We start from the raw sequence: 26,765 nt of genomic DNA on the forward strand, positions 1-26,765 counted from the left end.
ACATTTGCATATGTCTGACCGAGCCCTAATGGTGGCTTATTTGGACATTTTAGTTTAGATCCATACATATACTCCGCAATATACTTACCTGTATTTGATTCAACCTAACTACATTAGAGAAATTACACAATAAACTCCTTAAAGTACTCTATAAAACCTGCCATTTCACATTTATTCACTGCAGGGATCACTGTGGAATTAAAAACAGGACGCTGTGCCTTAAATGGCTGCCAAATTAGTCTGGATGTCAGTGTAGGGTTTAATATCACATGATGTTTTAAAATTGCTGTCTCAGATGATTTTATGCTTGGACAGGAATAAAATGTTTTTTAAACTTGTTAAAGAAAAATTTGTCACTTTTTTATCCATGTCAAATTAGTGTTGATGGTAAATTTAGTCAGTTGAAGCCATAAATTCCTTGATGCGTGCTACATTGACCAAGAAAGCCAAGTTCCTCTGCTCATGGAGCCGTGCCAGCACTGCGAACATGAACCATGATGCACTGAGTTTCTGATGCCCACAGACGTTAACAAGTGACACCACCATGATCTATAGGTATTAGTTTGCCAAAACACAGCACAGCAGGTGACAAAAATGCTCATCTATCTGGCTGGCTACCCAGAGACTGGAAAACAAAGCTGAATCAGTCTGCAGTTCTTCCTTCATCCAGTGACATCACTGTGACCTCACAGGATGCAGAACAACAACAGAGAGTGCAGCACGTGAACTCAGCTTTCTCACTCAATAAAGCACATACTGAGGAATTTATTGCTTCATTTGACTATATTTACCATCAACACTAACTGGACTTCTACATGAAAAGTGACAAATTTTCTCTTAAGTAACAGAATAACATGATATTTTGAATAGCATAATGCTTTTTCTTTAAGTTGTTGCATGAGGCTCAATGCTGGTTAATTTTTAAGTTATGTTAATATTAGCAGGACATTTAAAATCCTGCATTTGCAAGACAGCATACATCAGCCACTTTTAATTTTTGTCTCTTCCAGGCACAGGGTCCAAAAAAGAACTGAGGAAATCAGGCTAAAATTGGTGCTACACTGACTAACTAGCCCACATTGCTAACAGTTAAGATACTAAGGTGATTATCAAAATGATCAAAAACACATATGGAAATGAAATTGTGAATAGAATTAACAAGTACAAAGCTAACTGTGAAAAGAAACTAATTAACTTAAGGGTGAAATGCATGAAATCACTTCAGTTGTGTTAGTTAGTGTTACTGTAGAGTTGACAGGAAGGAAACTATGATTCATAAAATGAATATAGGCTCTATCACACTAGCCTGCATATTACACAAAACAATTCAATCTGTTTAAATTTAGGTAAAAATAATCCATAAGTGAGAAGAGATTACATATTATCAGTATTAATAACCATAACAGGCAGGTGTGGTCTCAAATTGTTGCTGTTTCTTGGCTCAGCTTTGGGAAATATCTGTGGAATTGAACTTTTCCTCCCCTCTCCGGCCAAATCCACCCTGTCACCCTGTGTTCTCCTTCCTCTTTATGAGTTTACACCTTAATCAAAGGGCGCCTGGCAATGTTTGCCCATTCCAAAGTAAATTTCCTTTTTAATCTCTGCTGATACCACTTTGCTGATACCGAGCAGGTCGGACAGCCTGAAGTATAAATCAGAGGGACACAAGCTTGAATGATGATGAGTATATTTATTGAAACTGACTGATAAGCCGGAACCCATGTGGGCATTTAAATGATCTGGGTGGTGCACTTGCAAGAGGCGGGACACCAGGAGGCCACGTCGCTGTTGCTGCAGCCCCACTGCTTCTTCAGATCAGGACAGTTACTGTACTTATCAGAGTAGGGACAGGGGTTGGCTGGAGGAGACAGACAAGAGGAAAAAGTCAGTAGATGCATGAAGATAACAAAACAAACAACCAAAAAACGTTGGCCAAAGTCCAATCAGCTGTTCTCATTTGGAAAAAGAAATTTAAACAGAAGTGAAGAAGTGAAGTTTTCCATTGCTGTAGTTGCCACTTACTGCACAGTTTGTTGTCACAGGCATTGGGGCAGTCAGCGCAGGTGGGTCCTGCCTGGTAGGGGTGAGTGTATTGGTAGTTTCCACTGTAAAATAGTGCAACAAATATTATTAGACACAAAGACTAACACAGCCCCAATATGTTCTAAGGAGGCAAAACACTCAGCAATGTAAGGAACGATGAAGGAGATGCTAACATTACTGCAAGAGTAAGTCCTAAAATCTTGGAGACTTCGGCTGGAAGTCAGTGAGTTTTGTGATGGGTTTTTGGTTAGATGCCTGAAAAGGTCTGTGGTTAAAACAAGCTTACTCCATTTGTGAATTTTGAAGTATTTATGTGTCTTAAAAAATGTGCTAACTGTCCTCTGTGATACTCTTTCACCAAGATGCGCTGCAAGGTATCAGAACTTGTCACAGATTGATGTGACACAAATTGGTACTTGGTAGTACCAACAATTGGTCGGTTCCCTTTAAAAGAGTTCGGTATTCAGCCCTAATAGTCTCTCAAAGTGAACTCAACTGACACAATTTTCACTTTAAGTGAGAATGAATCATTTCAATTTAAGTTTTTTTCATGTGAAATATTTTTTTTTGTTTCTTTTTTTCAAATGACAAAAACAAAAAATGTTCTGTACTTACGGTGGGCAGTAATGGCAGACATAGAAGTACTTATACTGAGCATTGGGACAGTAGGCCAGGGCGCAGCCAAGATGGTTGGACCTGTACCAGACAAGCTGCATAGAGAACAAAAGATAAAATACAAAATCATCAGGTCATGGCGTTAATGTACTGTTTGGGTGGCTGAATGATGACCCATCAGTAGACAAGTTATTCAGACTTAACAAGTGCTGTGCAAACTGTGATTTGAGTGCACCTGTGTGTAGTGTCCAATCACTCCTCCGTTGATGGCTCCCACTCCGTAGCGGTAGTCCTTCACCTCATCGTACCAGGACTGGATGGCATTGCTCCAAGTGTTCTTGAAGCTGGACATGTACAGGTTCTCTCCGCAGCCCATGTCTACAGTTAAAGAGGATAAAAGGGAGATACTTTGGTCATCTTAAAACCCGTTATGGGGCGCCCCTATAGCTCAGTCGGTAGGGCGTGCGCACCATGTATTGAGGCTGTTAGTCCTCTGCAGCGGCCGCTGGTTCGAATCCCGCCTGCGGCTCATTTGCTGCATGTCATCCCCTGTCTCTTCGCCCCCCTTTCCTGTCATACCTTCAGCTGTCACTGTCAATAAAAGGCAAAAATAACAAAAAAAAATATATAAAAAACCCGTTATGAAAGGAAATTCATTGTCACCACTGCACACTGTCTTTGTGAAAGCCGGGAACTTGACCTGAACTCTGACCACCCTGAGACTCACTAGTCAGTCTCTAAACGCTTCGCTCAGTAGAGACAGAAGATAATCTCCTAGCTTCTGTGTCTAAAGCTGTGTGGAAACTATAAGAGTTTAAAAAAAAGCTGCACTGCAGAAACAATCCCAAGCCTTTAGGGTAGCTCTTAATATTTGGATGGTGTCATGCAGAATTGCAAGTGGTTTGTTTTAGAAAGTCTCCTGTTTCAAGAGCCAGTCAGCTCATAGAAAAATTAGAAGTATGGTACAAGGCTTTAAGCCACATTTAGACTGAATCAGGTGTTGAGCAGTACCCTGACACATCAGATGGTTTGTTACACAGAGCCATCTGGGAACTATTTGAAAAAGAGCAGGTACTCTAAAAAACACTTGGCAGGTGATTGCATGAACCATCTGTCTATCACGTCTAACACAGACTAACTTCAATCAATCGCTCTTCTTCCAATGAAGAAATAGTCTCCAGTTCTGATATAACTGATGTTATTGCAGTATCTATGCTAAGCTCTTGAGAAGCTGCCATCGTTTGTTCAAGAAATTTTACTTCTATGGATGCATCTGACTGTCATCACACCTAAAACCACGCCTGTGGCTGCCAGTAGTTGCTCCCAGGATGCTGATTGGCTGGACTACTTTTGGTGCTGACACAAACAGATACCTGGCAAAGATCGATTCTTGTGTGATCTTGTGATACCAACCCCTGAGGTCTTCATGATTTTGGTGATAGATTTTAATAACACTGTAGGCCAACTAGGGACAAGAGTTGAAAATTAGTAATAGCTATAAACTCTGTGCAACACATCAGTTTCATACTCTGAATTGAAACTATGTTGAATTGCATCGTGTCTGTCAAAAAACATGATGTGGTTAATATAGGTTTAGGTTTAAGAAAGAAAGAATAAGAAAGAAAATACTAGGCTAGGCTCGGGTTCGGGAAAGATCATGGTCTTTTTCTGTCCTCCCTCTGCTTAACTCGATTTTCTGCAATACGTTTTTTTGTGGGGGCCACAACTCAAAAAGGTTGAGAACCACTGCATCAGAGAAATTATACAATAAACTGACACAAAACCTGCCATGACATTTGATTTACATTGCATATTTGTTCACTGCAGTGACTAATATGTCCCTGAGTTGTCCTGCCATTAAATATTGTAGCTATGGTGGATTCAGTGCCTTAATCTGATTTCATTAGTCTGGACATCAGTGCAAAGTTTAATGTCACATGATGGTGTAAAATGCTGTTTCAGCTGATTTTATGCTCATGATGAGAATAAAACACTTATTAAACTTGTTAAATAACACAGTAGTTCTTGCTTACCTACATGTGTCTGTAAATTGACAGCGTGGATGACTTTTTTTTTAATAGAGGTGTTATAATGAACTTACTGGTGATCTCTCTGGAGCTGGCAGGACTGTGCCTCATGGAGCAGGTGTTGGCCCATCTCTGAGCGTTGGCAGCGGCCTCATTGCTCCAGCTCTGTGGGGAACAGTGGACAGAGCAGACAGCATTAGCACATTTAGACAGCTACAGTATTAAACACACCAGAAAATCTGCAAGTGCTGTGTGCTTGCCTGGAAAATCAGTTTATCTTTTACCGATATGCAGCACGAGGCAGCGTGTGTAACAGCAAGTTAAACGCTAATAGGCTAAATCAAGTGGGAAATGTTACCATTTCCAGCATGTTGCTAGCAGTGGGTGAAACACCTCTTCTCAGGGTATTATGCTTGTTCACAATCTCAGCCTTGTCTGAGCTGGAGACCAGGATGGTGCCTTAATGAAAAAAAAAAAAAAAACATTTTGTGAAGTGTATGAATGAAATCTTAGTGAAGATTATATGTGAATAATAATTACAAACACTCACCCTCCTTCAGGTTTGGTTTTCACAAAAGAGAGAGAAACAATAGTTAATTTATCACACATTAGGATTTTTAAAAAGTTATAATATTAAGATGGCAATATAATCTCCTATCAGAGAGAACATTTCATCCCACTTACTGGCTCCATATCCTTCGCCAAGGTGCAGGGCACCTGAAGGGCAGCAAAGAGGCCCAAGGCACACAGGAAGCTCAAAGTGTACATCGTCGTGGTTAAGTCCAGGACTGTCGACCTCCGAGAGCCACAGGTGTGATTTATATACACAGGACCACACAGACATGTGACAAATGAACACACAGACTCAAGGGCATCCCCGTTTTCAGAGAATGGAACATGGTATCTAAACTAAACCTTGATAATTAAAAGGTTAAACCAACATCGGGATCATTGATAAGATTTAAAAATACTTCTCCCCCTTTTGATTTTTTTTATGTGGCAAGGCACAGTGCATGATTTCCAAATTGGAAATTTCACGAATGAGGGAAAGATAAACATTGGATTTATAATTACAGTGGGAGAATTTGTTAGCTGAATGAAGACGTGCACAGATTGTATGATTATAGTATTATATTTACCCACAGTAACCAAAGATAGCGTTTATTATCTTGATATTCAGGCCCTTCAGCTTTCAGATTTAACTCAACTTCAAAACAAAACCTAAAAGTAAGCCAATAAATAGTTAAAAGCAGAAACTGCTTTCAACAAAACTGAAAGCTAACAAATATAAAAGCAATAGCTGCAGATTATCTTAATGAGGAGTTATGTATCTACGTAACTGGAAAGCTGCAGTAAACAGTAATGTTTTAAGCCCCGATTTAAATGAGATGACCATTTCAGCCGACTTCAGGTATTCAGGAAGTTTGTTCCACAGGTGAAGAGCATAGAAACTAAAGGCTGCTTCACCTTGCTTGGTTTTGATCCTGGGAACACTGAGTGAACCTGGTGATCAGGTGATCTGAGGGGTCTGGATGCTTCATAACGTACAAACAAATCAGAGATGTATTTAGGTCCAAGACCGTTTAGTGCTTTACAGATTTTAAAATCTATCTTTTCACACAGAGGATGTCAGTGCAGTGATTTAAACACTGGTATAATAAGCCCCACTTTCAGTGTTGGTCAGGACATCAGCTAATACCCGCCTCACAAGCATTTATCACTTAATCTCTTCCTCCAGAATTGCTTGTTGTATCTGTAAATGATCAAATTTCCACTGGAAATATCTAATTAATCCTTTTTGGTGCAACCCGGCCAAAATCTGTAGTGTACATCCAGCCATCATTGTCCAAACATGTCATGGCCTACTTCCTGCTTGTAACCTCTCATTTAGCTGCTTTTCACACCTTAATACAGATTTAGAGGAATTAGAGGTGAGCAACAGTAACAAAAATCAGCCCCTGTGCGCTGTCAACTCTTACATTATTTATTTAATAGCTTCGTTTCACTACAATATTTCATGAAAGACATGACTTATCTCTACACATGCTTCAAAAAAATATCAATCAACCCTAAAGAACATCTGGGACCTAACATCTGGAGCATTGATAAGATTTAAAAAACACTTCTCCCTCTCGTCTTTGCTAGCTTATGGAGATTTTTTTTTTTTTTCATGTACTGTCAACACTAACGTATATACACTGTTCTGCTCTTACTCTAATAATCTCATGATAAGGTTTGTAAATGTGACCTTACAGAACATTGTGGTATTTTTTTTTTTTTTGGTATTTCTCCTTCTGTACAATACCTTACACTGTTACAGTGTTATGTAAAGATTTCTGAGATAATATAGTATTATAGTAAAGTGCTGAGAGGAGGTTCACTTTGTAATGACCTTAAAATTGTGACTTTGATGGTGTTTGGTGTTATCATTAAAATATACGCAGGATATGACTGTTTGTAGTGCTGCTGCTTTTTGTGTGGCGGGCTGTAGTGGAATCTAACTATGTATATTGACTCAAGTACTTCAGGGCAATCTTTTGGTACTTGAAGAGTTTGTTAAATATTATACTTACATATGGATTAAACTAGCTATGAGCTTATGCAATTATTTTTTAATAATTTGGATTTTTGGACAGTTGGACAAAAGAAACTTCATGAAGGTGTCACTTTGGCCAACATTCAGTAGTTTCAGAATTTTTGCAATCAAAGAAAATAATCAGTTGAATATTCCATAATTAAAATAATAGTTGCAGGTATCCTTATATAAAAGTGTTAAAAAAAAATAGCTTCACCTCACACAATAAGAACATTATAATGCTGCTTACATATTAATGCATCAATAATGTGTAATAACAAATCTAATTATTCTGCTCTGTGTACTTTGACTTATGTTTCTTGTTATAATTAGGCACTTTTTCTTGAGTAGCATTTTCAATCCAGGACATTTACTTTTCCTGTTAAAAAGACATTTAAAACACAACAGAGGTCACAAGTGAAAAGATGTTCAGACTTAAGACAACATAGATTGAACATCTGCATTAAGACCTATTTCACCAGGATTTGCAACACTGACATTTTTAAATCTCTGCCATGTACAAATAATAGCCTATCATCACTCTGGAGCCTAATAAACTTAAAAAAATTAGAAATGTTGAGGACTGTTCATGCCACGCTGTAAAGTTTTGTTAATTTATGCTCAGTGCAGTGTCCCTGAGGCTGCACATGCCAAAAGTGACCTCATTGCGCCTTACGTTGAGGATGTAGGACTCCATTATAGTCCTGAACAAACTCATACACACACAGCTTTGGACAACGCCAACACATGTTCGTTTTGATTAAGCTACTTTCTGCTTGGAAGATGCATCCCACTCGTGCAGTAGATCAGTGTTTGTAGTGGCTGCATGAGCAAGTCCACTGAGGGGTTTGCGTCACATTGGGCGTACATGGATGTCTGCACAGAGCCTTCGTGTACACCATCTGATGGCTAAATTTATGTCACACCAACTGTAGCAGACCATCATCCACACTTTGAAATATTGTCAGGCATAGTAATCCAAACAGGTTTTGTCCTGAAACTTGATCCAGATAGGAGGAGAGAGCTCAGCGCCACTCCCTTTAGTTAGTCATGTCAAGTCAAGTCAGTTTTATATATATCGCAACAAATCATTCCATAAGTCATCTCAGCGTACTTTACATGTAAAGCATCTCTTGATCATTCTTTATATTTACAGAGACCCAACAGTTCCCTGGCAAACCTTAAGGTAAAGAAAGAGGCAAAGAATAACTTCCTTTCAAGAGCTTGAGGAGTATAATAGTTTAATTCAATTTTATTGCAGTGGTTTCCTCAGAAGTTTCCAAACAGTGAAGCTATTTTTCTGTTTAAATCTTGGATAAAAATCCAATAAAGCTCACAAATGTAACTCTTACATTTAAACACATTTTCCAACATTGAGAAAACCACGTTATGGCTTTTTTTTTTTTTTTATTGCTGAATAAAAAACTTTTACAATTACTGTCACACATTGCTTCAGTGTAGTCACCCACACACTCTCTCACTTTGTCATTCAGAGTTTAGTGTTTGCTTTCCAGTCTGAGAAGTCAACACATGGTGCTGTTGTGGAGCCCATATGTTTCTACCCCCCATACTCATTCTGAAAGAGCATCGGCCAATGGGTAAACTCTCACACTGACCGTCCAAAGGTGTAACTTCATCCCAGATGTTTCTATTTAGAGTCAAATCTGTTGCAGTTCAGACAAAAGCCACTGTGCATGTAGATGCCGCAGTCATAGTTCATTAGTTTGAGTCCTGTGTGAAACCAAAATGTTGTTAAACATTGTAAGGTACATAATGTTACATGCAACTTTCGTGTCACGAGCATAGAATGACATGTGTGACATATATCACGTCACTTTTGTGTTGTAGGTCGCTTTAGACTTTCATAGTCATCCTAAACCTGTCCATGTATTGTTTGTGACCAAACTGTGACCCTTTCTCGGCATTAATCACATGTTAAAAACGGATTTCTGACCGTGTCAGACACAGCAGCCAAAGAATACCTTCTGCCTCAGTATCAGATCCCGAGGGGCGGTGACATTTCCTCAGTATGTGGCGAGTTGGGATCTTGTTGCTGGTGGTTACAGTCAATCTGAGGCAAGTTAAATGCATTTCAGAATTATTTTCTGGCTGTATACGTGCATATGTTTCGCTGTATGTGTAAACAATTTTATATATTGCTTAATTTTATTTAGTTTTTTATTTTATCCTATGTTACTCTCAATTTAATTCATTATCTGTATATGTTGCATGTGTGTGTAGCATGAAGGCACCACAACTCTCATTTTGTTATTCAGTCCTTTATTAATGATAATAAATAACCCTGACACCTTGATGACATGATACCTTAAAAAAGTAATGTAATGTAATCTAGGTGTTATTTTTGATTCAGAGCTGTCTTTTGATCCTCAGATGACTAAAGTAATGCAGTCCTGCTTTGCCCAGCTTGAATCGAGATCAGATCATTCCAGATCTAAGAGGTGTGCCATGATTTTATCTCCTCCAGAACTGAACCGTTGCATTGAAATTTACTCTGGTATTGGGTGGTAAAACATCCATAGACTGTAACATGTAGAAAAAACTGCTGCCAGGCTTTTTACGTGTACAAAGAGAAGCAACCACATCACACAAAACCATGCTGCCCTCCACTGGTTACCTATGAGCTCTAGAATTAACTTTACTGTTTGTTTTTAGAAAGACTTGAATAGTCAAGCACCTTTATGTGAACCAAACATGATCACACATGATCATGATGATGCCATATACAACATCATGAACTGTTCAGGTGAAAACTGTAGTTGATGGTGAGTTCAGTGATGTCAGAGGCAAAACACAGTGTCTGGGAAAATAGGTAATACAAAGAACAGAAACATGATTGTTTGATTGTTTTGTTGTTGATAAATCTATCTTTCATTGACTTTTCACTGTCTCCTCCCCTGTTTGTTGGAGATGGCATATTTGGTGCCAACCACTGACACTTAAATAATGGCGCGCGGCTCCTCCCACTTTGTGAACAACTCACGACGAGCTGTAGGGCTATACAGAATGTCTTTGTTTTCCTGTCTGTTTTATTTAGATTTAAGGCTTTTATTAAAGTTTTTGATTGGAGCTTTGAGTGTCATTATATTTTGTGATGTCATCACCCTAAAAATAAAGAAATAAAAAAATCCTCAACTTGAATAAAGTATTCATTTTGGAGTGGCAAGATGTCAAAAATATATTTCTTTTTCTAACATTTAACCGTAGACCACGTTATTATATAACACACAGAATTTATGAATGCACATAAATGACAGTGTAATGATTTATTAGCCCTTTTTGTGCATTTATTTAATTAAGACCGTACTGTCTTTTTTTTTTCCGCAGTTGTTACCTTACTCTTCTGGCAATATTAAAAGCTTTTATGGAGTATTATTTCCCATGTAATGACAGTAATATAAGAATAATGATGATACCAGAAATAAGAAGATTAGAGTTACTTTATTTTGTTGTTGTGACTGAATGTTTTTTTTTTAAATGTCTGCAACCATGTATCAATGAAAATATTAGAAAATCAGTTAAACAAACAACAAGTAATGATGCAATCAATAAAATCCTAACTCTTTGAATTTAATAAAATTGAATGAATGTAAAGTTATCTATCATATCAAATTTGACACATTTTATTTAATAAGTCAAACAAAAACACACAGTAATACAAATAACACCAGTGACACAATGAAACACCAGTGGCATACAAAATATTGATCTTATTGATGTTCACTGGTGTTAAAAACAAACAAACTAAAAGCTTTATATTAAATCATGAGAATTTGTTATATTTATTTCAAAATAATATATTTCTGTTACAAGGTAACATCACTGACATCTCCAAGTGACAACCATCAAAATTTTATATCAACATTTTTAAAACCATTAATTTGCTATTATTATTATTATTATTATTATTATTATTATTATTATTATTATTACTAGTAGTAGTAGTAGTAGTATATTTTTAAATTATAGAAAATTATACTTCTTATAAAAGCTCTGTCTATGTATTTATATAAAAATGTTATCAATAAAACCTTTAGGTAAAAGTGGTAGGTAAAATTGAAACACAAAGGAAAAAACCCAGCAACATAGTAGAGAGAAGACAGAATAATAAAAGAGACAGGAACGATAAAAATATACAACGAAAGCAATAAAAAAAATCTAAATAAATATAGATAAGAACTAAAAAATAAAAAGATAAAAATGGGTGTTTCAAGTGAGTTAAAAAAAAGTCTTTATTAAACATCTTCAAATAACAAATAATCAGTATCATTGTAAACGTTTCGTTTTGTCTGATAATAAATCCAAGTGGCAAAAATAAAAACACTTCTACTATTAAATCAAATTAACTTCAAAGGAAGGTTAAACATTACATAATGCAATTAAACCAGATAGTCTTAAGGCACTCCTCTTTGTTTTCTTTAGGATTAAAAATCTCAGGCGTTTTAAATGTTAGAAAACATTCAAAAATCTACGCTTAAAATCTACTTTTATATATATGTATAAATGTACCTATAATCAAACTATTTTTACATAAAAATTCTGAGTTATATTTCCGTACAGTGTGTTGATGTACTCCCCTCCTGTGATGAACACTTGTAGGTACAGCCCCCACTGCGCATGCGCAGAGCCGTTGGTCGCCTGTATTTGTTCCCTCAGACATCATCACAGGTTGAACTGAACATCCTCTTCCACCAGGAGGGATCTTTTTTTTTTCCGTTTATTTGTGCTCATTTTTTTCTTTCCCCGCTGCCGCTGCCGCTGCCGCGGTGTGAAAACTAACAGCACGGAGGGAGTAGAAGCCATAAGATGAAGAAACGTTATGTGGACGCGAACAGGCTACGGAAAATGAAAAAACTGAAAATAACGGAGAAGCTGTCTGAAAGGTAGCCAGTCGCCTGGCGGAGGTTGATGCTTTTGTTGTGGTGCCCGTCGTCCGTCTTTGTGTGAATTTCAGCCGTCGTCACCTGTCTGCCTCACATCCCATCACTTCATCCGTGTGTCTCGTTTTAATACGGGCCAGTCTGGAGCTTTAACAGGCTTCAGTGCGGCTGACAGAGGCGTAGAAATGTGGTGCGAGTTACTTCATCCCCGACATTTGTTTACAGAAAGACAGAAATCAGCAGCAGCTGTGCAAGTTAACGTCGGCCTGCTTCTCCTCAGGCTGTTTTATCTGCTTTTACACTGTCTCCTCTCATCCTCAGGCCACATTACACACGTTCTTTCAACACATTATGCTTATCTTGTAAAATAATAACTGTATTTTACAGTAAGCTAAAATAAAATACATTTTAAAAACGTCCAGACAGAGTCCAGACAAGCAAATATTTCCTCAGAGGAAAGGAACCACTTGGAAACCGTTTAATAAACTGTTTCAAAAATGCAAATATTGCTCTCTTTTATTTATTTTATTTTTTTCATGTATTTGCAACAATTCCTGCTCACTTTATTGTGTAATAACTTTGGCATACTTGGGAGCTATGGTTGAAAGAAATACCTGTGAGATAAATTAAAATACAATCTTTTGGTAATATTTCAAGGCAAATTTAAGCTTCTTTAGATAATTTAAAACACAGCTTTAGCAACAATAAATTAGTTGTGTGTTATTTTGGTAACCAATTAATCATTTTAGTCGTTTTCTTAGCAAGAATGTCAAACATTTGCTGGTTTCAGCTTCTTATATGTAAGGATCTGCTGCTTTTCTTTGCCATTTATGACAGTAAATGAAGAGTTTTGGGGTTCAGGACTGTTGTTTGAACAAAAGAAGCTATCTGAAGATGTCACCTTGGACTCCTGGAAATTGTGATGAGCATTTTTCACAATTATTTTACATTTTATAGAATAAACAATTAACTGAAATAGCAAATAATTAATCAAGAAAATAATCTTTAGTTACAGTCCTAATTTTTTCTCTCCTCCCTTACCATTAATTTTTTTTGTTGTTGTTGTTGTGGAATAATTTATATATTTGGCAGTTCTATTTAAAATTAGATACATGAAAACATACTCTTTCAGTACCCTAAAATTATACAGCAATTATAAACTCGTATGAAGAATTTAAGATGCTGTGGTCCTCCCTTTCCTGTCCCTCCTCACTCTTTCAGATAAAATGCTTAATTATATTTGTGGAATAACGTAGTATTTATCATAAAAAATACACATAGCATAAATTCAAATGCACTTTATATCAGTAATATTAAAAAGTGAGATTTGGACTATAACACGCAGTGGGATCCTGTGGTGCTCCCTCTCTCCTCCAGATGAAATATTGCCATGGTTACCAAACAAAGAAGGGGTGATGTGATAGCAGCCTATGGATGAGCAGAACAAAGGAGGAAACCACAGCCCCTGTTTGGCTCGTGGTCGCCTAATAAAACGAATGAGGGAACAGTCATTGTTCTTTAAGGCCTCTACTTAAAAGGACGGACTGCATTTTTTAGGATGCAGCTGCTCAATTATAGGTTTAGCAACGTGTATCCGATTTCCAGTCTTGTTTTGGCTTCTGTTTGTGTTCAGTGCCTGGGCTTGAGAGGCGTCATTGTATCTGAAGTGTCTTTATTTACTAGAATCAGAAGCTAGAATACAAATCTGTGTCTCATTTGTCCAAACTGAACACACCCCCCAGCTGATGTTTGAGGTATATAATAGTCGCAGTGATGGACTTTTGTACGATTCCTTTGTCTCGTTGCAGTGCGTACACCGTCCTAAAGTTTATGATGATGTGGACGCTGGTGCTGCTGGCAGATTTCATCCTTGAATTCAGACTGGAGTATCTGTGGCCATGCTGGCTGTTCTTTGGGAGTGTATACACCACTTTCCACTGCCATGGGCTGGTGAGGACCCCTCCTTTGTGATTTCATATTGTGTGCAGTGGCCCAGATGATGATAATCCCACATATTGAATTCAGAGCCTTCTCACTGAAATTAATGTTTTCTTTGTTTGCAGGTTATTTGTGTTGTTTTTGTTTGTGCTGCCTTCACTCTGGACATCTTTTGTTTAATTTTTGTTCCTTTGCACTGGCTGTTCTTTGTGGCAAGCACCTATGTATTATTCAATTACATATGGCACACGGGTGAGTATGAGTTATTGTTTGTTTTGTTCTGTTTTGCTCACACATATGACAAACAACGCCAAACTTTGCTCCTCTCATTCAAATTATGCTTTGTTTGTACAACCCCAATACTAAAAAGTTGGGACATTGCGGAAATAAAACGAGAATGCAATAATTAACCTTTATTCAGTTAAATACAGTACAAAGATAACATATGTAATGTTCAAACTAATTAACTTTATTGTTTTTTGTAAATATACAGTCATTCTGAATTTGATGCCTGCAACAAAAAAAAGTTGGGACAGGTGTGTTTACCACAGTTATACATTACCTTTTTGCAGTGTTTGGGAACTGAGAACACAAATTGTTGAAATTTTGAAAGTTGTTTTTGCCTTAAATACATCTTTGGGTGCTCAACAATCCACACATTTTCAGTAGGAGACAGAGACAGGTCTATTACCTGATGAAGCCACACTGTTGTAACACGTGCAGAATGTGTCTTGGTATTGTTGCTCCAAAACCTGTATGTACCTCTCAACATGAAAGGGGCTTTCATAGATATGATAGTTACCCATGATGCTGTGGGGACTACCAGCACCCCCATATCATCACAGATGTTGGCATTCGAAGTTAGTGCTGGTAACAGTGCGGATGGTCCCTTTCCTGTTGAGCCCAGAGGTCCCGACATCCATGATTTCCAAAAACAATCTGAAAGGTGGACTCATCAGACCACAGCACACTTTTCCATTTTTCATCAGTCCATCTCAGATGAGCTCGGGCCCAGAGAAGTCTGCAGCGCTCTGAATGATGTTGATATATGGCTTTTGGTTTGCATGGTGGAGTCGTAACTTGCACTTGTAAATGTAGCAACAAACTGTATTTACTGACATCAGTTTTCCAAAGTGTGAATATTTTAATGGTATTATGGATTGTAGATGGTAAAATCCCTAAACTTCTTGCAGTTTTGTTTGAAGAAAAGTATTGACATGTCAATACTTATTACAATGCCAACTGTTTAAAATGATACTAATCCATAAATTATAGTGTTGAAAGCACCAAAGCTCTAAAAAAAAACATGTAATTGCTCATTCAAGACCTCAGTTCAGTTCAGTTTTTACTGTTCTGCCTGAATTTGGCTTGCAGCAAAACCAGATAGTGTTCAGTGACTTTTTCTGCTCCAGCACTGTGTGCAGGTTGTTAATTTAAAAAAAAAAGAAGGAAATTCTTTTGTGTGTGCCAAGGACTTATTTTGTTTTTGCCATGTTATCAAGTTTTTTTTTTTTTAGACTATTGCATCAAAGTTTAAAATTGGGACAAATCTAGCTTGTAATGGAAATGTTGCTCAATATTTAATTGAATTAGTAGTGATTTTATTTGAACAAATGTGACAGAATTCTTCACATCTGATTATTTCATACGTTTCTGCAGAGAAAGGCATCTGCATATCGACGGTGTCCCTGTGGATTCTGCTCGTGTACACAGAGGCTTCACTACGACTCAAAGACCTTAAAACCTCTCATGCCAACCTGTCTCATCTTTTTGCTGCACACTGGTATGTTAATTTAATAAAAATCACTCTCTTCTTCCTTTGAGGAATTTTCAGAATTTGGATTTCTTACATGAAATCATTTCAGTTGATTTAGTATTAAACTTTTATTAATCCCCTGTGTGATATAATGGAATTGCCTTGATGTTTGTGCAGCACAGATTCCAGGAGTAAATCACTTTTATGCTACTAGCTAATGATGAATCAAGTACGTGATGAAAGTGTGTTCACGAGATGAAGATGAAAATCTATGAATAGAGCTATAAGCATTAATAATAGAAATCTGTTCAGCCAAGATGTGTTCATATCACATTTTCTAACTGTGTCTTTTCCCGTTTGTATTCACATTCAGCATTGGATATCCTGTAGTATATCTGGGGTTTTATGCCACCTGCTACTTCACCAACATCTTCAAGCTGCGCATACAGAAAGCAGTGCAGAGTGAGAATGACTTTCACATGCACCTCCTGCAGCACTCGCTTCCTCCAGGCCTGCAGGTTTACCCCAAGACTGGCACAGATGGCAGCAGCAGTGAGTCTCGTGCACCATCTATTTATACACACACCATTTTTATACATCATGAAATGTTTCATCTTTTTTTTTTTTTTGCCAGTATCTTTCTTAAACTTTTTCAAATACGGACCAAAGTTATTATAGCTCAGTATTTTTCATTAGTTTCTGTTTTTATTTTGTTTTCAATTCCGCTGAGTTTCAGTTAGTTTCTAGAGTTGGACACTTGTTTCAGTTCAGTTTTTATTGTTTAATTGTTTAGTTTGTGGTCACAGCTATTATGAATTTGCACTTGTTTTATTATAAACAATTGGTAATTGGTAAATTGGTAAATCCAATCCAATGATTTTAAAACACCAAAGGCGCACAATAACGCAGCCAAACTAACACATCAAAGCAGTGGCAGACCAGCACCTCTCATGTTCTGTGAGGTAAAATCATTTATTTCACCTGTAGAGTCTGGTTGATTTGGAGAGAACAGCAGTTTCCCATCAGAAAAGACTGTCTGACAGCAAGATAAAGCAGTGAAAATATTATAAATATAGCGCACACTTAAACTTGTATTTTTTTTTTTTACATGGGCCTTTTGTAAGTGGCTAAAATACCTTTTGTTGCTGAACTTGTCCATGGTCCATAGTACATGGCTTAGCTTCTGCACTAGTACTTCTCTCTGCTTGTACTGAGGCTGCGCCGACCACCATCTACTGTAGGTAACACACTGACTAATAATAAGTACCTCATACAGCCTCACTTCAAATAATCCAAACTAACCGTTTATTGCACACACTCTTCAGATAATGTGTTGTCATTTTCAGCAAATGAGTCTTACACAATGCAATTAACTCCCGTTTTGTTTTATCCAAAATCGAAAATGATGACAGAACTCACGTGGCAGCAAATATTTTGTAGAGACAGCCACAGTTTTATTTTCCAAAACACTAGTGTCTGCAAAGGTGTTGTTGATTTGTGGCAGCACAACAGTAATATGTGGCTGCTCATTTTCATACTTTGTAATGCATTGTTTTCAGTTATAAATATCAGAGAATATCAGTTATGGAAGGAGTACAAATGAGTCAGTCCTGCTGTGAATGTCTTTCCACCCTCACCTTCACATCCCAGCTGCAGAATTCAGATCAGTGATGATATTGACAGTTTTTTGTTTCTGCCTTTACTTGCAGGCTCCAAATGGAAGATGAAGCCTGAGTCGACTCAGTATCAGTGTCAGAATGGCGCCGTAGTGGCCCATGATGAGGGACACACTGTGGAGTGCCTCCAGATCCGCAGCGAGGAGAGAGCATCAGAGAAGGGATCACAGGACGCGAGGTCAGCTGAATCAAATCGGCGGCCATCGTCATCCAAACTTGCTCCTGAGTCCAGAGAGCTGCCCCATTGTGGGGCAGGAGGGCCAGAATCCTCTACGAACCCGGAAAATCTACCTCAAGATGAGCAGGGAAGCAAAGCCACACGGTCGGCTAAAAGCTCCTCGCCAAAAGCCCGCAGAGGCAGCACGAACACTCCTTCACCACCTGCAGGGAGGACTGAGAAGAAACAGAGATCCAACTCCAAAACAGTCAGCCCCAACCGGGACATAACAGACAAGAGTGCTGCAGCAGCTCAGACTTATCATGCTGAACAGATAACCAAGTATGCCACTGCTAAAGGGATAGTTCAGATTATTTGATGTGGGGTTATATGAGGTACTTCTCCATAGTCAGTGTATTAAATAAAATATTCTAAATGTAGTGTACACTTCAGCACATTTATTTGTTTTAGGTGGACTTTCTTTTAAGTGGCTGAAATATGTTTTGTTGCTGTCCACAGCAGGACATTGCTTAATTTTCATGCTGGTGCCCCTCTCTGCATCTCCAAATTGGGGGCGTGCCAACCAGCATCTACTGTAGGTAATACACTGACTATGGACCTTATCCAACCCCACTTCCAATAAACCAAACTGTCAGTTTAACTTTAGTTCAGTACATTTGAAATCAGGCATGTGAAGGTGAAATCCAAACTAAAACATCCTTTTCTTTGCCTGTGACTTTCAGGCTGGAGCAGGAGCTGAGGAGGCTGAAGGGCGAGCTGCAGGCGAGCAGGCAGAGCGAGCAGGAGCTGCGAAGTCACATCTGCAACTTGACAAACAGCGAGAGGAGCCTGAGACCAGAGGTTTCCCTGCTCAGACAGTCAAACATGCTGCTCCAGAGCAAGTGAGTCGGCCACCAGATCCACCGCCGAAAGCCTGTCTTTGGCTCCCTCCGTGGGCTGTTTTACATATTACATCAGTCTATAAATAAAAAAGTAAGACTGGGATGAATGCAAGCAGAAATGCTGCTAGAACTGCAGCTGTCTGTAAAAGCAAATGTTTTCATGGCAGATGTTTTAGTCCTCAAAAGGACTGATGGATCTCTTTGTAAGCTGGGCCATAATTAATATCACATAAAGACATATTTCATGTTGAGGGATTGTGGCTCACAATTCTCATCTATAATTCACGCCCATAAATCAATGATGACTACTTGAATCTTAATCTTTCACAACATGAGATCTTAAACTCATGTGAGTATTTCATTTTTATTCATATGATTTGGGGCGACTTTAACACAATCTGACCCTGTGAATCAGTGTGATGAGCATGAGTTGGAGTTTTGATCAGGATGCTTTGATTATTTTAGTGACTTATCAAGGTAATTGTTTCTTAATTTTCACAGTATTAACACCCACTCTCTCACAACCATCCACTCTTTTTGATTTTGGATTTAGATGTTGTTCATTTAGTCCATTTGTGGGCCAGACAATAAATTGAAAAATTATTGAAATTGCAAAATTGCCAAGTGCAATATTAAAATTGCAAAAGCTGCATGAATTTCTGTTGTGCTGCAGAGATGCCCTGGCCTACAAATCTTGTCCCCAAATTGAAAAAAACATGTTTGTTTGTAAAAGACCACAACAAATGTTGTATCATCATGATTATAATTTATTTTTTTTAATTATTTAAAGATGATTTAACTTAAGTTTCTTTTAGTGAAAAGTGAAAAAGAAAAGAAGAAAGAAAAATAAGTGAAAATTTTGATGCAAAAATTATCATTCCTATTTTCTGTAATTGTAATATCTGTCAAAATAACCAGATCCTGGTATCATGGCAACCTGTCATCAGTTGGCAGTCAGCAAGTCTGCACTTATACAACAAGAGAAACAGTAAAATGCTGAAAAACTGCTATGTAGCAGGTAGAAGCTGATATTTTTTCAGGAAAGTCAATTCTAGTATTAAAAAGTGGATAGGAGTGGGAATCATTGAGTGGCTTGGCTCTGTAGTGCTTGTTTTCATCTCACAATGTTTAAATGACGTATGAGACTGAGCAGGTTACTTAATTGATATTATTAAAAGTTAGTTTTATGCTTTTCCCTCAGGATTCTTTGTCTGACTAAAACCAAGCAGAGGGACAAACAGAGCAGTGCGATGCTCGAGAAGAAGACCAGAGCAGAGACGGAGGCCAGACTCTCTGTTGAGAAACAGTTGGCCGAGCTTCAGGCTCAGAAACTGGAGGAAGCAGCCAGTACAGCACGGAGTCTAACAAACAGGTAAATGACACCTATCAAACCTTTCAAATCCCTTGTTCCAGATGTGGCTTTGTGCCTCAAAAGTAAAGCTGGATCTGCAGTTGTTTGCTACTAAGTGTAATTAAATGAAGTGTGTAACCAAACATTTGACAAAATAATTTTAATTATACTTTTTCGCTTTCTTGTTTAGAATTAGGTGAGGAGATTGATTCCCCTCTCATGTCTGTGCATTTAGTATAAAGCCAGAGCCAGCAGCTGTTTAGCTTAGCTTAGCATAAAGACTGGAAACAGAAAGAAATAGTCATGGGACCCCCCATAAAACTACACATTCTTGTTTATACACTTTTTTTTAACATATTAAAATAAATGAGATCTCACTTAAATGAAAGTTTAAAAAGTTTCCCTCTGTTTCTAGTCTTTGTGCTAAGCTAACTGCAACTGTAACCTTATATTGAAAGGACAACTATGACAGTGGTTATCATCCTTTCATCTCATCATTTGGCAAGAGAGTAAATGAGCAACTTTCTCATATGTTGAACTGTTTAATGTACAGATGATTTTGTACCAGGGGTGCAACGGATCACAAAACTAACGGTTCAGATTGCATCGCATTATCAGCAAAAAAGGGGCAAACTTTAAAATAATTACACTGTCCATTGTTGTCACCATAGATTGTATATAAAGTGGTAACGAATCTGAATGTTTCAGAACAACCAGCAAGGAGACTGAACATTTTGTTAGCTCATTTCAACGCTGTATAGCCTTACACAAGTACCGTTGATCTGCTTGAACCCACCATGTCTTCATCATACCTGGATTCAGATTCAGATTCAGAAACCCCTCAGGTACTATATTCCTGGCCGTCAAACTGGCCTCCGTCTGTCTCGGAGGCTGTGTCGTAGTCTAACAGGACTGCTAACTGAGCTTACTAACTAATGGCAGCTCCAGCACAATTCGCAGTAGTGCACTGGTGACTTGAGTATTACAAGAAAAAAGGTCTGTATTGCTACAGTCTCCTGGGCTTACCGATGAGGGCAAACTCCCAAGTGGAGTTTCAAGTGGGTTTTTTTTCCTAAGGGAAAATGTGGTCAATTAATACTCTTCTCACTTACTAACAGTCTCATTGGGTAGATGTCCTGAGTAATAGCCTATCAACACTAACGTCTGCGTCACAGACAAGCAAAGAGACAAGACAGAGAGCAGATGAATGTTGCAGATAAACATCACAATCTTGCATGTCCAGTTTTTCTGTCACATTCATGAAAATGCCCCGGGATTTCACTCAATAGAGGTTAAAGTGACAGCCTTTTAATCAGTTGCTCTTAACCCAATCACAAGATAAGATAATCCTTTATTAGTTACACACCGGGAAAATTTGCACTTCAGAGTAAAACACATAAATAGTAACAGTGGCACTACAACTGTATTTCACATTATGATGGTTAAATATTGGCATTAATCTGCGGTTTACAAACTGTGGGACATGATCAAGGTGTATTACAGACCAACTATGTTCCGTTTCACCACTAGTTTTTGCAGAGTAATATATTTATTTGCATTAAATGTAACCATCTTCATTACAAGTCTAATATGAAAGTGCTAATGTCATGTTTCTTTCTGTGTGAACTGGTGTTCATTTCCACTAAAACCCCTCTCTGACAGCTCAAAACTGTTATTTTCTCCATCTCCTACACCAGGCAAGAACACTGTGAAACCCAAATGTTAAAGAAAAGGGTTAAAGATCTAGAGACAGAGTACAAACAACTACAGCTGGAGTGTCAAGTCAAAGAGAGTCGTGTGGTAGATCTAGAGAGTGATGTTGAGGTATCTTTTTTTACACTATTTGGGAATGAACTTGTGACTTTAAGTGTCTGTGAGTCTTCAGTGGTGCAGTACTGTACTTGGTTGTCCTCAGTTTGGTCATGTAGTTGTTTTGCTGTTTGAATTATTTCTGATTTTTATTTCTTTAGTTCATTTTATTTGTAAAATGTTTTACAAAACTGAGTGGTTTTCATTGGGGACATGCTTTTTTTTTGGCCTGCAGTTAGGGCTGGGCAATATATTGATATTATATTGATATCGTGATATAAGACTAGATATCATCTTAGATTCTGGATATTTTGGATATCAATACTTCATGATAAATGTTGTCTTATCCTGGTTTTAGAGGCTGTATTACAGTAAAGTGATGTAATTTTCTGAACTTAATTATTTGCTTTTGACCACTTAGTCATTATATCCACATTACTGATTATTTATCAAAAAATCTCACTATGTTAACGTTTTATTAGAGCACCAATGGTCATCCCTACAATTTACATCAGTTTCAGTATGAGGTATTTGGTCAAAAATATCATGATATCTGGTTTTGTCCACATTGCCCAGCCCTACTGTTGGGTAGTTAATCTACAGCAATGCATCATATTCTGTAACATCATCATGTGTTTGCACTATTTGAGAATTTACGGTGTGGTATTTTAGAGAAAATGTGTATATTCAGATATATATGGGAAAATATCCTGATAATATTTATAAGTAAAAATGCCCAGCCCTACCTGCAGTCAGCATATTGCACTTTGACATCATATGAGTATGCAGTAATATTGTTTGGTTGTTTCTGTTGTTTTGGCATCAGGTGTTGTACATTGTTGTGTTGTTTGGTATTTGATTTCCATGAAGCATGCTGAAACAGAAGCCAGGTCTTTCATAAAAACATTACACTGCTTTAAAGGGATTAGTATTTGCTGCAGTGGATGGTGGTCGACACACCCCCAGTTTGGAGAAGCTGCAGGAGTACTGGTGCAGGAAGCTAAGCTTAGTTTGTTTGTGTTATTGCGTGACTTTGGTGTTTTAAATATTTAGTTCAGATTCACCAAAGTCACACAGTAAGACAAAAACACTAAGCAATTGAGGCGATGGTACACAAACAACTCCTGTGACCTTAGAGGTAAAATAACTATTTTCCTTAAGGAGTCTGGTGACTTTTCATAAGACTTTTAAAGACATTTCTGAACACAATTTAAGACCTGTTTCATATCCATATATAAATCAAAAAGTATGGTAATGAATCTCTTATTTACTAATTAATATTAATTAATCTCTTAATGAAATCTGCCAATCCAGATCGGGCAATATAAGACTTAACCCTGCATAGTTTACATTAGTGATTATTGGTTGTGTATTTGTTTTGTTTTGTAGTTTTATTATGTCATGATCAATACAGATATTTTCCAATTTAACAGATTTAAAAATGAGACTGTCAGTGTAACTTTATATATAACGTTAACTTCAAAAAACTCATATTGAACTCACTTTAAGACATTTAAGGCCTAAAATTCAGATTTCAGGTTGGATAAGGCTGTCTGACGGCAAGGTAAATCTTTGAAAATATTCTAAATATAGTGGACACTTAAACTAATATTAATTTATTTTTTCTTGGTAGGCCTTTATTCAGGTGATAAAATCCATTTTGCTGCTGACCATCTAGACAGCAGTACATTGCTTAGCTTCCTACACTGATACTCCTGCTGCCTCTTCACACCGGAAGGTATAGGTAATACATTGACTATTGATCAGAACCTCATCCAATCCCACTTCAAATGACCCAAGCTATTCCTTTAATATAAAAAAATATAGGTCACCTCCCTCAAAATGTTAGAAACTGTTTAAAGTTGATGTTTAACACAGAAAGAACCATCCCTCAGGATATCTCTGAAATAATGTGCAGCTTTTGTGTTTTTTGAATGGCTGGCCAGTTCATCATCAGTGTGTGTTAACTGTTTTCTCTATGGAGCTTTGGTTCTCTAAGTGAATGAACTTAAACACATGAAGGCAAAGGAAACATCACTGACAATCACTAAATAAAAAAAAATTTAAAAAAGACAAAAGTACTCAGGAAACCAAAGCACCAGCTCCACTGATGTTTGATGTTTTACACACGTTCTTATGGTTTAATGTCTTTTTTTTTTTTTTCGACTCAGGCTTTGGGAAAATACCGCTGTGTGGAGAAAGAGACAGACATGCTGCTGTCCACTCTGTCAGCCATGCAGGAGAAAGCTCAACATCTGGAGTACAACCTGAGCGCAGAGACTCGCATCAAACTGGACCTGTTCTCAGCTCTGGGAGACGCCCGCAGGCAGCTGGAAATCGCTCAAGGTTCCCACCGTCTCTTTATGCAACTTCATGCCTCCACTAAAGGGGTTACTTTTAAAAATTTATTGTTGAGAAGAAATCTCAAAAATTGGCATCAAAGTAGGAAGTTATTTTGGATGAAAAGTAGACCAAGAACCAAGGGATAAGTGAGGAGCTTTTGGTGGAAATATGCATCCAACAGCACCACCATGTGGCCATAAAGCAATATAGTTTGGCTCCACTCTTTTATCTTTAGATGTGCAGTGAATTATTTCCTCAAGATTTCTTTGTTTACGATTTTTGTTTGAATTCTTGGTTATTAAACCTTGTAACAGGCCTCTTAGGAATTACGTTTTGTATTAAATAGCATTTTTTTGTGGCCAAGGACTTGAATTTTGTCAGTTCCACAAGACACAAAATAATGAAACGCAAAGAACAAACGTTAGATCAGTCCCTATGAACATTTAATCAATATAACAGCATAGTTGACATGATTAGCAGTTTTATTTTTTAAATTTGCTAGGAGTTCTCTAAATATTTATCAAAATACAAATTTTTAAAACCATAACTCTTCTTTAGCTTTGATTTGGAAGTGATACGGACTTGACTGATACATCTGATAGCAATTATTTAATGAATTTGTTGAAAAAGAAAATTTACCAGTGCTTAGGCTTAGGGTATAGCTAAACCTTTTCATGTCTGATTAAGATATAGTTTTCCCCAAAAATGGAATTAGAACATTAGTAGTAATAATTAAAACAAATTTTGGTAAGACTGGCAATAAACACATTTTTTGCCATTACATTTTTTTTTTTTTTTTTTTTTTGCCTGAGCAGTTTTTTTTTATCTTTTCCCGTTACAAATTTAATCCAGACTTCAACAGACATGATACATTATGGAAATGAATGAAATAAACCTTCCACATTTTATGCATTTATTTTCTCAGATGCCACAGATGTGTTGTACAATATTACTCTACTTCAATGTTTGGCATCTGAACATGCTGAACAACCAACTCTGTCAAATCCAGACTGAGCTACTGACAGCCCTGTTATATAAGGATAGTTTTTATAGCTGTGAAAGGGAAGAGAAGAAATGCTAAGATGTTTATATTTTGAGTGAGATGTACCAACAAAGAATAATCTAATCTGAGATGAGTTGAACCTCCTCAAGTGTAAGTTTAGAGTTAATACAAGATCACACATTACATTTGAGTTTAATGTTTAGTTGTGACAGAGTTAAATTTAATCGAGGCTTAAAGTAAAGAGTTTAAAGAGAGGTTTAAATTTAATCTTTCTTGATTTTAAGGTGGCTAAAAAGATTGGTGCAATATAAAGACAAACATATGGAAACTATGATTTAATTTAATTTAAAAATTAATCCTTGTTGGTGCAGCCCTGCCCATATTTCAAGTCATTTAATATGAAAACATTAAATGACTTGGAGTTTTCCAAATTGCGGCGTCCCGCAGAATTCACCCGCTCATATCTTACTTTTGTTTCTGTCTGGCAGATAAAGTGATGAAGCAGGACCGGGAAATAAGGGAGATGAAGCAGAAGATTGCCGAGGTGATGGCTGTCAGTCCTGGTGTTTCCTACATGGCTCCTCGGCCTCCAGTGCCGCAGTATCTCACCAAGTTACTCAACTCTGAGCGCTACATGCTGAATCCACGAGCACTGATGTACCAGTGTCTGAAGAAGTAACGGACGCCATCGCCTTTTTCAGATCCTCAGACCTCTCTGGCAGACCACATTAGCCAAAAACCTTTATTGGCTAATGGATTTTATTACAGAGCTAAATGACACCACAAGGTCATCTACTTCCAGCCATGAGTGGAACCAGAATGATCCTCCACAAGTCGAATGCCTTTTGCCGCACTGATGGTGCTAACGTGACATTATTGATTACATATTTCCTGATTCATCATCACACATCGGGGGTTGAAGAGTTTCACTCCAGAATAAGGTGTCTGATATGCAGAGCTATTGTTGTTCATCCCTTTGAGCCAAATGATCTTCAGTATATATATATTACAACAAAAGGATCTAATCAGCAGATTTGTTGACTCGTGTCCCGTGACAGTGAGCCAGCCGTGTTTTCACGACACGTCATCAGTCCAGAGGTCAGCCATGTTGGAGGTACTGAACATAAACAGCCTTCAAATGGGTTCATGTTTTAAGAGTTCACATGACCTCGTGAGTGGACGTTTCCTGAAAACGAGTGTACGTGACTGAATATGTCGTAATTAAGAGTTCATGAGCTCCATTTGAAGGCAGCAACTGTTGCTTAAAATGGTCAATTTTCATCAACCAAATAAGAACAAATACGAGAATAACAAACTAGTTTCTCATCAACTGGCTTCTTTAAAGGAGAATATATTTACTGTAATACATCACTACCCGGACCCTGAAACCGAAGCAGCTAAATGGAATTCAGCCATCAGAAATTTTATTATGCTTTTCCTATAATTAAAAATGTCAAATTAAACATTTAAGATTTCGTGCTGTGACATGACGTGTCAATTTAATATAATGACAGAGAGATGAGAAAATATAATATGGAATAGAATTATCTCCAAGCCCGACTCACAGTAGCTGTGTTTAAAGGCTTCCTTTGAATTTTAACAATAAAATAAATCTCTATTGCAGTGATTCTCAAAGTGCGCGCCGTCGCCTTCTGGTGGGCCTTGAAAGGTC

General features: G+C 37.5%; 2 protein-coding genes across 2 annotated transcripts; one reads left to right on the forward strand and one right to left on the reverse strand.

Annotated features, from left to right (window-relative positions):
• Nucleotides 1-1,670: 1,670 nt before the first annotated feature.
• LOC146314438 (cysteine-rich venom protein-like) lies at nt 1,671-5,171 on the reverse strand. Its single transcript, XM_084737625.1, has 6 exons — nt 5,044-5,171; nt 4,760-4,850; nt 2,894-3,036; nt 2,659-2,753; nt 2,023-2,105; nt 1,671-1,858 (listed from the first exon to the last, which is right to left on the reverse strand). Exons 1-6 carry the CDS (start codon nt 5,053-5,055, stop codon nt 1,731-1,733), a joined length of 552 nt encoding a protein of 183 aa, XP_084593751.1. The 5' UTR covers nt 5,056-5,171; the 3' UTR covers nt 1,671-1,730.
• Nucleotides 5,172-11,826: 6,655 nt separating this feature from the next.
• Nucleotides 11,827-26,301, forward strand: LOC146314439 (macoilin). The gene is made up of 11 exons (XM_084737447.1): nt 11,827-12,161; nt 13,967-14,108; nt 14,222-14,348; nt 15,756-15,879; nt 16,226-16,404; nt 17,562-18,027; nt 18,429-18,587; nt 19,789-19,959; nt 21,636-21,762; nt 23,919-24,093; nt 25,582-26,301. The coding sequence occupies exons 1-11, from the start codon at nt 12,085-12,087 to the stop codon at nt 25,770-25,772; spliced, it is 1,938 nt and encodes a 645-aa protein (XP_084593573.1). The 5' UTR covers nt 11,827-12,084; the 3' UTR covers nt 25,773-26,301.
• Nucleotides 26,302-26,765: the final 464 nt, after the last annotated feature.

This window comes from Lutjanus erythropterus, chromosome 15 (assembly GCF_056507025.1).
Source record: "Lutjanus erythropterus isolate fLutEry1 chromosome 15, fLutEry1.hap2, whole genome shotgun sequence".
Lineage (NCBI taxonomy): Eukaryota > Metazoa > Chordata > Actinopteri > Lutjaniformes > Lutjanidae > Lutjanus > Lutjanus erythropterus.

What these genes read in the sequence shown, in the direction of transcription:
- LOC146314438 (XM_084737625.1), bottom strand. An exon ending in CAGCTCCAGAGAGATCACCA is followed by an intron (nt 3,037 to 4,759) that starts GTAAGTTCATTA and finishes CTTTAACTGTAG; the next exon opens with ACATGGGCTGCGGAGAGAAC. An exon ending in TGATTGGACACTACACACAG is followed by an intron (nt 2,754 to 2,893) that starts GTGCACTCAAAT and finishes TTCTCTATGCAG; the next exon opens with CTTGTCTGGTACAGGTCCAA.
- LOC146314439 (XM_084737447.1), top strand. Translation starts at nt 12,085, where the DNA reads ATGAAGAAACGTTATGTGGACGCGAACAGGCTACGGAAAATGAAAAAA. An exon ending in CTTTCCACTGCCATGGGCTG is followed by an intron (nt 14,109 to 14,221) that starts GTGAGGACCCCT and finishes CTTTGTTTGCAG; the next exon opens with GTTATTTGTGTTGTTTTTGT. An exon ending in GCACGGAGTCTAACAAACAG is followed by an intron (nt 19,960 to 21,635) that starts GTAAATGACACC and finishes CTCCTACACCAG; the next exon opens with GCAAGAACACTGTGAAACCC.